Raw genomic sequence first — 13,889 nt, 5'->3', positions numbered from 1 at the left:
ATTTTATTAATGTTGCATATACATACTTCTAAACCTAAGAGACGCGTCCATACTATTTCTCTTTCTATCGAATCAAATTTTGTTTTAACATCTAATTATTCTTAAAAAATTATAAATAATTTTTAAATAAAATCTTAACGTATGAAAATATTTGAAACTTATTTGTCATGTACTTACCGAAATTGATGTATCTTGTAATACCGATAAAAAGTATTTATGGCCATTATCTCTTACAAGATCTGATTGACACGTCTGAAAAATACACATTTTTTTATTATTGCAGGAAGTTTAACAAACAGTATTTTAAATAAAAAACAATATACATCCATAACGATAAAATGAATTGGTATATAAGTACTATTTGTTGTTTTTACTTCTATTAATTTGGAAATATTTGAGCTCATGTTATACATATCGAACTTTACAGAATCAATCTTCTAATCATATATAAACTATTCATAAGTACATACTGGAGAAATAGGAGCGTGCACCATTACTGACGTGTTACTTCAGTATCGGTCTGCCCATCTGTTTTAATTATTTTTTTTGGAACCCTTCATGCAGTAGTATTTTAATTTGACCTAGTGCTGATGGAAAAGGTCATCTGATGTTATGCTTTCTAGGTACTTGTCAAGTTTTTACCTTTCCAACTATCTTTCCATTAATTTCTATTTAACTATTATCATAGGTATCTGTTTTGTCATTTATATATCGCTACTATAGTTTATTTTTATGAACGAGAGAGTAATTAGCATAATTTTAACTGGTAGCTCCGACCACTCCATGGGCGTGCTCAAGATTAATTGAAAAATTACTTTGAATAATTGTAAAAAATAAATGAATTATTTCAGTGTTATAAAGTGTTATGTGTATGTAAACAAAAGTGACCTCTTTTATCACACACTATATTAGAACTGACTGGCCTACATTAAAAAGGGTTTTAAAAAATTCACATTTTTTTTAATTTTTAAAAATTACAAAAGAGAAAAAGAGTTTTTAAAACCGTCTAAGGTATGTTAAATAGATGAATAAAAATATTAATATAAAACTTACAGCTACTTGTTACAAATCCAAATCAGATTCAGAAGATGAACTTTCAGAACCAAGATTTATAATAACTGGCTCGATCATTTTATCAGTAATATTGTCCAGCTTCCACATTTTTTCCTCTTCTTTAATAGTGTGATTTACTGCCTTTTCCCAGTTTTCAGGTTTTACATTATTTACGGCCTCCAAAAACAACTGTTTAACATCATGAATTTTAAAAGTGGTATTTTTTCTTGAAACTTCACTCTTTATCTGTGCCCATACCAGTTCAATCGGGTTTAATTCACAATGATATGGTGGGGATCTAAGTACTGTCATTCCACGATTTTTGTCAATTTCATCAATTTCGTATTTTTAAAATTTTTCTTTATGAAGGGCACACAACGAATAAAGTTCCTTTCTTATAGATCCGGGATGGTACGTAATATTTTTTGAACTCAGCCAATTCTGCAAGTCTTTTTTTAACCACTTGGTTGTGGGCAGTCCTTCTATAAGTCTGGAGTGATAACTTGCATTATCTATTACTATTACACAGTTCTTAGGAAGAAGATCTATCATTTGTTCGAACCATTCTTGAAAGACATCAGCGTTCATGTCTTCATGGTAGTCACCGGTACGAGTTGATTCAAAAGTTAATAAACCACCTTCAACAAAACCGTCTGAACTGCCAATGTGTACTATTATCAGCCTGCGTCCCTTTCCTGATGGTGGGTTTAAACCAGTAGATAAGTTATTTACAAAAGCGTGCCTTTGACTTGTAACAGTTTCATCCTGCCAAAATTTATTTGGTGTATGACCCTCGTTGATCCATGTTTCATCAAGATAAAATATTTTTCTTTTTTGGTTTCTCATTTCCTTTATGGTTCTTAGAAAATGTCTTCTCCATATGACAATATCGCTTCTTTCTAATAAAATAGACTTTCTGGGATTCTTTTTCCAGCGGAAGCCTATTTCTTTTAAAAGTTTCCATAACGTACTTCGACTCATTTCTGGGTAATCCTTATCATCTCGAACTGAGACAAGAACTTTATCCAATGTTGGAAATTCTTGTCTAAAGAAGAATTCATGCACTTTCCGTCGAAGTCCTTCTTTAAAATGATATTCTATTTGAAATTTTGGTTTCCCTGGAGCATTACGTGGCATTTGAAAACTACCACATTTCTCTTCTTTAATAACTCTGTAAATCGTAGATTTCCCAACACCAAGTGTACTGCTAACTAACTCAACGGTCTCATCAACACTTTCACATAAACGTTTGTCTGTAAATGATTTAAAACAATGTTTTTTCATTAACTGTTAGAGGACCAATTTTTCGGCGTTTACACGGCACTTCCAAATTTTCCATAACACTAGTATACACAATAAACTGCACCTTGCAACTGAAGTACCTACTTTTAGTGAACTGTTAAGAATTTTGAATACGCCACTTGGACCTTCCTATATACAAAATGGAAAAACCCACTATCACATTTTCTGTGGAATAAGTTTAGAAGGTAATTATCTAGTCAATTACTGTCGTAGATTCCTGGAATTAAAGAATTAAATGTTTGATTGTTGAAACCCTTACTTCGTGCAATGCACTCATTTCAGATAAAATAAAACGTTTTATTTTATCTAAAGAATTAAACTTTATTTTGCAAATAGGCAAAGAATTAAACTTTATTTTGCAAATAGATAAAATAAAACGTTTTATTTTATCTAAAGAATTAAACTTTATTTTGCAAATAGGTAGGTACTTATTAAACTTTTATTGGTTATATATAACCAATAAAATAAACATCTTACATTTCTTGCAAATTCATTAGTACCTGTTAACCTCCATCACTCCGACACTGGCAACCTTATTTAGGGATTAGTAACCCTCACAACTATTGTATTCTATTCTGCTCCAACCTTTATACCTGGTGGTCATACTAAATTTAAAATTGTTTTCCTATATACTTCTGTAAACTTGTTGACAAATATCTGTTTTTCATTGAGTCACCCGTATCAACAGTTTAGGAATTTGCATACATAATTTATTGTTTTATTACTCTCTCATACATAAAAATACACTATAGGCGTGAAAAAGAGGACAAGTCAATTTTTGATGAAAACATGATTAACTCAAATATAGGTTAAAAAAGTGTGTTTAAATTGTAAATTTAGTAATAACAATATAATAGTAAAAATTGAAAAATGTCTAGAGGAAAACAAATTCTTGATATGCTTAAATCTCTGAATACCTCAGATGGTAAGTAAAAACCTAATTTATTTTCTATAAGTAGTTTTACAATATTTTTACTGTAATATACAATTCTCCAGTTGTTTCTGTATGTATTGTACGTGGAATAAATAAAATAGATGTGATAATGTTTTACAGATGCACCAGAGAATATTCGTATGTATTCTTTAGATAAGGAAACTGTATTAGAAAATTGCAATAAAAGATCTTCGAATGTTGATAATCACTTATAAGGGATTAAACCAATGCATAAACTTTCCTTCTGGTAAGTAATAAATAATTATATTGAAAGTAGGTACAAGTAGTATAATCTATGGAAGAAATTATATGAACAAAAACAAAATGTGCATTCAGTATCGTTTTTTGGTTGCTTGCTAATAACAATTTTAACGTCAAATTTGGATCGCCCAAATTAATAATCAGAAATTAGTTATTAGAAATGTCATTTCCAGTAACAAATGGTGTGAATTATTTTTAAAAGATTGTTTGAATAGCTCCCTGTAGAAGCGCCAATTTTAAAAATTTTCAGAAGCAAACAATAATAGTATTTAATATTTGTTTCTGAAAATATCAATGTAATAAATATTATGTAATTAGTTTATAACTGTTTTATCTTAAACAACAAACAAATACACGTATATCTAGAAAAAAAATTGTGCTTTTTTTATATATCCTTTTATTTTTTAATAATACAGTATACTCCCTCTATAACGAACACGGTTATTACGAGGTTTCGCTTATAACGAGGTACATTAGATGTCCCGTGAAATTTCTATTGAACTATAACCCTTTATAGCGAGGTAAATTTGCTTATAACGAGAGAACATAAGATTGAAAAACATGTTTTTTACGTTTTGGCCCGGCCGTAGCTATAAATAAATACCCTTTTTAACTGCGGGCCGCCCGTAATAAACTTCTTACAATTTATGATTTTTAGTCGGAAATGTAAAATTTATGATTCACAAGTGTCATTGTAGGGGATTGACCATTCCCATCTAATAATATGGGTCCTAATAGACAAGATGTAGAAAGTGTTTTAAAGGTTGTCAGAAACTTTATCAAAGGACAAAACGCAAATGAAGAAACATAAAACTGTTTCACATCTTTAGAAAATATGATAGATAGAATACTGGACAATTTAAAGTTTGAAAATACGCTTTATACATATTTACAGAATACAGATTTTTTGTTTTAACGTATATCATTGACAATAAAAGTAAACAACTCTTTTTTGTTTTAATACATTTTATTGACAATAAAAGTAAACAACTTTGTTTTAAAAACGCCATTCAAACAATATTTATTAGCATCTTATATTGGTCCGAATGCTTCACTATAGAAAGTTAATGTTTTAGAAAACTACATATTCATATGTATGCACAGTATTATTGTTGTTGGATATAACGAGATCCGCTTATAACGAGGTAATTAGTCTGCCATTTCAGTTCTCGTTATAGAGGGAGTCTAATGTATATGTGAGATTATTACATCAGAAAATAATAAGATATTTTCAATTTTCTAGTAAATCTTAATCGGTAACGAAATAGCCCGCAACCGTCGCTAAAGGGTATGGGGGTAAAGGGTGTCCATTTGAATTTCCCGCCAAATGATGATTAGTAATGACCCCACTAGCAAGTGTTGCTAATAAACGAAATTTATAGATTGAGTTGCCTATCTACCTGTATCTACTGTATTATTTATCTATGATATAATACGCTCAAGGTGTTAAACAGAAAAAACGGTGCCGACGGTGCTAGATTTACATAAATCACTCTGTATATTTATTTTCTAATATAAGGACACGCATAATTATATTCTAATTATAATACATAATACAATCACACAAAATCATAAAAACAAAATACTTACATTATCAACAGCCAGTATTTTAGCCCATATAAAGACCAATAGAGTTCTTAATTCTTTAGCACAACTTTGCAGTAATTTCAAAACGTATGGAAATATTCCAACTGACAGCGCCAAATTGACAGCCCATGGTCCTAAATCTAGAAACTTTCCTAATAATTCAAGAGCTCTCATACGATGGACTTGGCTTAATAGAACTTGTAACACTATCGGCAATTGTTCGGGTGGATTTCTTTCTTCAGAACCTAAACGATGACAAAATTTGATATTGTTATATTTCGGTAAGTATGTACAAATTATTCTTAATTTATTTAACCCATATTATAGATTGAGTTGTCTATCACGGTTATAATGATCATAATTTGATTTAACATTTTCATTTATTGTTTCCTCGTTGCTTAGATTATTAAATAAATTAAAATAATCTAGAAAAAACTTAGTTGTAACATAAAGCTGAATAATTTTGAACAGTTTTAAATAACAAAATTGTGAATTATAATTTTTTAATCTGCCAATGGTTTTTACCGTCAAAAATTACAAAAATAATATTTAAAAAGTCGAGTAACTTCCGCTACATGGCTCTAGGCAAAGCTTTTAGTATACACCTCGTACTAAAGAAAAACTTGGGAATTTAAATCCTTATTCTAGCTTTCATAAAGATTTTCCTGAATCCAAGATTAATGTGAAATTCATTTTTGATATCTCGGATGAAATTCATTCTTTTAGAGACAAACTTTTGTATGGAGCAGAAGTGTGGAAACTAAATGTATCAAGTATGAACAGAATTCAATGTCTATTCATAGACGGATGCTGAAGATACCTTGGAAAGCAAGAAAAACTAATGCGGAACTACTAAGGAGGATCAACAAATATAAAGACTGCTATAGATAGAATTGCTAAAGACTGTTAAACACAGAAAAATATGTTGTATTAGACATATAAAGATGGAAAATCGATATAGAATATTACCACCGAGTCTCAAAGGCAAAATAGAAGGCCGTAGAGGTGTAGTAAGAAAACAGGTTTAATGGTTAAAAAACATTCGTGAATGAACTCATCAAATGCAGGACAATTATTCCATGTGGCAGAAGGTCGAGAAGCCTTCGCAATGATAATAGCCAACGTCGGATAACTCTGATATGGCACGTGAAGAAAAAGAAGAGAAAAATTTACGTAATGTTCATACGCAATACAGTTCCGACGCAACTGTCCAACACACACAGAAAACTGCAAGATTTTGTAAACCAGCCTATAACTTTTCAATCACCACCAACCTATCGTTTATTCCATTGCTGCAAAGGATTCGCTTATTTTTCACTGACTAGAAAACTGGTATAGATGATTTCAAATATCAATTATGTAATAACACAGCTTCTAAACTATATACAGGGTGAGTCATGAGGAACTTTACATACTTCTACCATATGTAGAGTCCCTCAGGGAGCATATCATGTGGCCACTAAAAAATGTCAACTCCTCTTCTTTATTAATTAACAGGGTGATTTGTGTAATTGACCATTTATTTCATTTTACTGTAGTGTTTAGACGGCTTATTTGATTTTTTTAATTTTTGCATGATACAGTACACTACTATCAAGCATTCGACTGGTATTAGCTAAACTAAAAAATTCCAGGACTGGCTTTGGGAAAATTAATTTAGGGATTCGTATTAAATATTACACCCTGTATATATTTTTTTTAAAATGCAATAAGTGATTTTCAAACTACATAAATAGCCAATGAAAACGACATATGCGACAATGTTGTCGCACTTTTATTAAATTTTTAGTGAACGATTAAATCTTACCAAAAATAGAACAACCATAATGAAGTATCAAATTATAAGGTAATTAATTTAAACAAATGTTATAAATTTCAAACATTTTAATTGAAATGATAAACTTAGTCACTGCACAACAAAAAACAGTAACTACTAACAATAACGAAGAACAATTTAAAAAAAAAACTAAAAATATGTACATAGTTATGATAAACCCATAAATTAGAACTGGAAAAGATACAATAATGGTAACAAAATAAAAATAATTCAAAATAGATTTTCGAAATGGAACCCTGCAGCCTGTACACATTTTTGTTGCCGAATTGTTAATTGACGTATTGAATTACGGATACTCTGGGGATCGTTTCTAATAGTATTACAACAATGTATAATTCTATCAATTAATTGTTGTCGGTTATTAATATTCACTGCGTAAACTAGTTGCTTCAATCGCCCCCAAATATGGTAATCAACGGGATTGAAATCAGGGGATCTTGAAGGCCACGAAATAGGACCTGCACGTCCTATCCACCTGTTGCCATAAACATTATTGAGATGTTGTCTCACTGCCAGTAAAAAGTGTGGGGGTGTCCCATCATGCTGAAAATACATCCCTCGGATAGCAACGTTCGCGTTGGCAAGCAAATTCGGCAAAATATTTTGTAGAAAGTTCAAATATACCTGCCCTGTTAAAGGACCATCAAAAAAGTGGGGACCTACTAATTGGTTATTTATGACACCAATCCACACGTTAACCGAAAACCTTAACTGAGAACGACGTTCTCGAATAGCATGGGGATTTTCTTCTGCCCACACATGTGAATTTCGTGAATTATTTATCCCGTCTCTGGTAAATTGGGCTTCATCTGTAAATAGTGTCCTGTATAGCGTTGGTCGATTATTGTTAATCCATCTACAAAATTCCAACCTATCGATCTCATCTCCAGCATGTAGTCGCTGAACCATTTGCATGTGATATGGGTATAGATTATTTTTTTGTAAGACTCTACTTACTTTTGATTGAGTAACATTGAGTTCTCGACTTACTTGTCTAGTGCTTATTGTAGGGTTCATAGTAAAGGCGTCCATAATGCCATCTTCCTGCGCTTCATCTACATGTCGCTCTGTTGTTCCACTAGGAAAAGTGCCATTTTCTCGCAAATAATTAAAAACTGACCCAAATGTTGGATGACTGGGAGTTCGACGATTAGGAAATCTCCTGCGATATTCTCTACTAGCAGCCCTACCATTCCCATTACAGAATCCATAAACAAATATTATGTCTGCATATTCTGTGGTCGAAAACTGATGTGGCATTTTGAAGCTAACAAAAGCTCTACCAAAACTAACACAATGTACTTAACGTAGATATGACAGAAGAAATATGTATTCTTGTACACATAAATAACAATTGATAATGACAATAATGACAATGGGTATAAAATATCAAGAAACGTCAAACGGTCAACGCCAACCTTCATTTTAAACTTTTTTAGATTTATTTTTATTTAGTACAGTTGATGCAATGTATTATTATTTGACATAAAATTTTAATCATTTACAATCAACAAAAACTAACACATACAAGAGGTTTGACTTTTTAATCAATTTAATTTATTATTTTTCGAAAATAATGCCCCAATACGATCTATGAGTAAAAATTTAAAATTGAAAAACAATTGATTCTATCGTAGAGATAATACAAAGTGACAGTAAAGATGTTAATTTTCTACGTATTAGATTATGTTGTAGGAACTCATTTTAATTAAAATGTTTGAAATTTATAACATTTGTTTAAATTAATACCTTATAATTTGATACTTCATTATGGTTGTTCTATTTTTGGTAAGATTTGATCGTTCACTAAAAATTTAATAAAAGTGCGACAACATTGTCGCATATGTCGTTTTCATTGGCTATTTATGTAGTTTGAAAATCACTTATTGCATTTTAAAAAAAAATTATACAGGGTGTAATATTTAATACGAATCCCTAAATTAATTTTTCCAAAGCCAGTCCTGGAATTTTTTAGTTTAGCTAATACCAGTCGAATGCTTGATAGTAGTGTACTGTATCATGCAAAAATTAAAAAAATCAAATGAGCCGTATAAACACTACAGTAAAATGAAATAAATGGTCAATTACACAAATCACCCTGTTAATTAATAAAGAAGAGGAGTTGACATTTTTTAGTGGCCACATGATATGCTCCCTGAGGGACTCTACATATGGTAGAAGTCTGTAAAGTTCCTCATGACTCACCCTGTATAGAGTCTACGAATAACGCCATTCACAGGAAGAATACTTGATGTTAAGTTTCTACATTAAAACATTAATATCACCACGTGCATAATGAATTTTCCATGCGATAAAATGCAGAAAACGCAGGAAGCATTTTTTTCTAAGAGTTATAAGTGTTATAACTTAGGTTTTTGTAGCTAATAAGTTTCACTCCTTAGGACCGTGACCAAGAAGTTCTAACTATTACTTTGATCGCATTCATTACGTAGAATTAGTTAACTCAGTTTGAACAATTCAATGTGTTTAGCCGGAACTGAGACGTCGAGCAAAAGTGGCTTATGACTTTACAAGACATTCTTCAAAATATGATAAAACTGGTGCGCTTCACTTCACATTTTCGTTATTCAAAAACAGGATCACTTATTTCGAAACTCAAAAGAAAACTGAATATAGGAATAAATTTAGTGTTATAAACTATGTTATAAAAATCTATTTTAAATCCTATTTGTGTGCATTGCACCCCTTTTATAATCCCTCTGTAGCGGTATGTTATTTTTAATTGTTGTTGCAATCATTCATTTCCTTAAATACAGTAGAGCGTCGATTATCCGAACGTCGATCAACCGAACGACCACTTAACCGAACTCACAACAAAAGACGAACATAAGTAACTTTATGCCCAGCTTGATTCTTCTAACGGATCCAAAAGTCGCAAAACGATGAAACTTGTCTCAAACAAGGATTTAGATGATGCTGTATTTAAGTGGTTTACTCAAAAAAAAATCCAGAAAAAACCTATTTCTGATCTGATTCTGTGTGAAAAAGCAAATCCAGAGCTGTCAAATTTTCAGCTAAGCACAAGCAGGTTAAAACGATTTAAGTCGAGGCATTGCATTCATGAGCTTCAAATATAGGGATAAAAACTGTGCTGCTTCATCAACAGCCAATTAATTCTAAATTAAATTAAGGGAGTTACTAAAAGCAGAAAATTATGCCCTCCAAAACGTTTACATTGCAGACGAAACTGGGATTTGTCATGAAAAACTCTTGCGTCACGTCGTGAATTAGCAGCTTCTGGACATAAAATAAGCAACGATCGTATCACTGCCTTAGTACTAATGCGACTGGCAGCCACTGATTGTCCATGCTTGTCATTGGTCAAAGCTAGAAATCACGTTGTTTTAAATACAATAATATGTCTGCGATGCTTATCGTTTACACTTCGCAAAAGAGTGTTTGGATGGATAGTACAATTTTCATGGAATGGTTTATAGAAACTTTTATATACTCTGTTAAAGACCATCCATTAAAAAATGGCAAAAAATGAAACCATTATTCCTTCTTGATAACGTCCCAACTCATCGATGGTTGAATGAGAAAGACCTGTTCTTAAAAAACTACGTGATCTAGTTGCTCGTAAACGGGTAGACTTGCTTCGGCACACGAGAACTAAAGATTTATTTCTCTTCTTCTTTCAGTACCCTGTCCGATTATCGAACGTTGGCGATCATATTGGCAATAATAACCATGGTTAGTATTTAACGCTTAAAAAATCTTAAATTTTCGTCAATATTGTACCTAGAATATGTTTTTTCAAAAGGACTGCATTTTTTGTCTAATTCCTGTTTGTCATTAAAGATATAAATACATAAGTGATGGATTCGACCGTTGCTTGATGAAAATTCATTTTATGTAACAATAAAACACTGAAAACTTTGTTTTCAAAACTTCCACAAAATTTATTATAATATCTTATCACTACAGCTGTTTCGGCAGAGTGCCTTTCCCAAATAATCTATTTTTGGTATATGTTTACACTTTATAGTCTTTAACTGAATAGGTTGGGAAGGGGAGAATTGTTTGTCTCAAGTTGGTCATTCAGAGTTATGTCTGTATTAAAAAATAGATTCCACAGATTCTAATAAATATAGCTTAAATCCTTTATTTTAGATGTGAAGAATTTGTAATTCGTCATTAAAAGAATGATTGTGATCTAGAAGGTGAAGTGCGTATGTAACGGGTGTTTTTTTTAGAGGTATAGAACTTTAAAGTGGAATAAAACAAAGATTATTTTTTATATGAACAGGAAATTAACTTTATTTGAAAAATAATTTTTTGACATTATATTTTAAATATGATTTCTGGCATATGACCACCAAGGCTGGCTCTGACGTAGTCTAATCTGGAGGTCCAATTTTCGACGACTTTTTCCACTATTTGTGGCCGTATATCGGCAATAACGCGGCGAATGTTGTCCTCCAGTTCGTCAATCGTTTCAGGCTTATTGGCATAGACTAGCGACTTCACATAACCCCACAGAAAATAGTCTAACGGTGTTAAATCGCACGACCTTGGAGGCCAATTCACGGATCCTAAACGCGAGATTATGCGGTTACCAAACGTTTCCCTCAATAAATCCATTGTGGCACGAGCTGTGTGACATGTTGCGCCGTCTTGCTGAAACCACAGCTCCTGCACATTATGGTTGTTCAATTCAGGAATAAAAAAGTCAGTAATCATGGCTCTATAGCGGTCACCATTGACTGTAACGTTCTGGCCAGCATTGTTTTTGAAGAGGTACGGACCAATGATTCCACCAGCCCACAAAGCACACCAAACAGTCAATTTTTCTGGATATAGTGGTTTCTCAACATACACTTGAGGATTATCTTCACTCCAAATACGGCAGTTTTGTTTGTTGACGTAGCCATTTAACCAAAAGTGAGCTTCGTCGCTAAACAAAATTCGCTTATGAAAGTCGGGATCAACGGCAATTTCGTTTTGGGCCCATTCACCGAATCTACGCCTTGCTAGGTGATCGTGTGGCTTCAATTCCTGCACGAGTTGAATTTTGTAAGCACGCAAACCAAGATCTTTTCGCAAAATCTTCCATAAAGTGGATGGACACATATCCAACTGCTGTGCACGATGGCGTATAGACTGATTCGGGTCTTCAGCAACAACATCTTCTGTACGCACTGTACGACGTCTCTGTGGATGCGTATTATCATTAAGAGTGAACGTGGTGCGAAAACGTTCCACAGTTGATCGAATTAATTGCTCTGATGGGCGATTATGTATACCATAAAATGGACGTAGTGCGCGATACGTATTCCGAACAGAACTATGATTTTCAAAATAAATTTGCACAATTTGAAAGCGTTGTTCAGGCGTCAGTCTATTCATATTGAAATGTCAAACTAAAGTAAATAATAATCACCTGACAGCTGTCAAAATGGCCGCCCCTTAAAAACGTGTTGCCAACTTCTATTTCTATACCTCTAAAAAAAAACACCCTTTAGAATCTATTTATCTATTATTGAAAGCCCTTTTATGTTCTGCTATACGTTTGTTAAAAGTTCTACCAGTTTGACCGATGTAAGTTTTTGGGCAGTCGCCACATTTAAGTTTGTATACACCACTATGCAAATGCTTTTTATTTTGGCTCTTGTTGTTTTTAATATATTTGCCTGAGTTGTTGTTTGTTCTAAAAGCTGGTGTTATTCCTTTCTTTTTATGTGTTCCTTGATATCAACAAAAATATTACAATAACGAAGGGAATTATTAATTAAGGGTTCATTTATTGTAAATGGTTTTATCAGATATTATTAAATGGGTTTGCTTATACAATATTATTTTATATAGCATCCTTGGTTTTTTTTTTCAGGAACCTTGAGTACTTGCCTTAATATAGACCACAAGGCTATTCTTTACACTTCCCTGGCGCACAAATCTTTACTTTGAGTAGAAATTCTTCATTTTGTGTTTTTGTTGGTTTCTAGTTCTTTAAATTTGTTTGTTTATCTTCGACTTTTTCCATATTCCATTGTCTTTTACGGGCATGCAAATTGGCCAACTTCATCCTTGGATCTTTTAGTGGTCACTCTCATGCATTCATTCTCTTTGTGTTCTTCACACTAGCATTTTCATAGCATATCTTCATTTTGTTATATTGGCGCCCAATTATGGAGCTCATACTTAAAAATTTGATATTACACCTCATAAAATTCATTACCTGCCACTATATAAGCGGATGTACTATAGCTTTATGACTAAAGTTTCTATTATTAGAAAGGTGTTGGTAAAATGAAAACAATGGGTTGAACTGTGTTAAAAAAGTCGTGTCTACCAGTGGTATTATCAAAGTGGCAATTAAAGGATTCAAATTTCGAGATCATAGAGTTAAAAAAAATTATTTCGTTATTGTTTACGCTTATTAATAACGATTTACTCCTAAAATAAAGTCATTAAATAACTCAACTTACCTAACTCAAGCCATACTTGAAAAGCTGTTAATTGTTCTTCAAAAAATGGTAAATGTTCAAACGGTTCTTCTTTATTAATTATACCTGGTAACTGTCCCAAACTTAGATCCAGGGCTAGATCCCACGCATTCCACATGGGATGTTGAAACGTAGGTGGCAATGGGGGACTGCTGACAGGAGTACAATCGCAGGATCGCATGATTCTTTCGGCTAATAGGAAATTCCGAAAGAGACTAGCTACAAGCAGATCTTGACGAAAGAGTTTTTGAAATAAGTCTAAAAATAAAGAAAACATAATTAGAATTATATAAAATTTTGAGGATTTTTAGAGTTTATTAGTTTATTTTTAAATCTTACCTCTCGGTAAAGTATTCCAAGCAATGGTGTCGGTTATTGCAGTAAAAATCCAATTTAGTTCTCCTAACATAGTTCTTCGATCGGTAATTTGTCCAGGAATTCTGAAAAA

At 32.3% G+C, this 13,889-nt stretch overlaps 1 protein-coding gene across 1 annotated transcript in view; it reads right to left on the bottom strand.

The window, feature by feature from the left end:
• raptor (regulatory associated protein of MTOR complex 1) overlaps window positions 1–13,889 on the bottom strand; it is a 63,777-nt gene that overhangs the window by 33,148 nt on the left and 16,740 nt on the right. Inside the window, exons 6-9 of the mRNA XM_072526718.1 lie at window positions 13,781–13,881; window positions 13,424–13,699; window positions 5,141–5,382; window positions 178–252 (exon numbers count right to left, since the gene is read on the bottom strand). Of these exons, the coding sequence (XP_072382819.1) occupies window positions 178–252; window positions 5,141–5,382; window positions 13,424–13,699; window positions 13,781–13,881 (694 nt within the window). The remainder of the gene's footprint in view (window positions 1–177; window positions 253–5,140; window positions 5,383–13,423; window positions 13,700–13,780; window positions 13,882–13,889) is intronic.

Source organism: Diabrotica undecimpunctata, chromosome 3 (assembly GCF_040954645.1).
Source record: "Diabrotica undecimpunctata isolate CICGRU chromosome 3, icDiaUnde3, whole genome shotgun sequence".
NCBI classification, from domain to species: Eukaryota; Metazoa; Arthropoda; class Insecta; order Coleoptera; family Chrysomelidae; genus Diabrotica; species Diabrotica undecimpunctata.
This window is presented reverse-complemented; position numbering and strand designations above follow the sequence as displayed.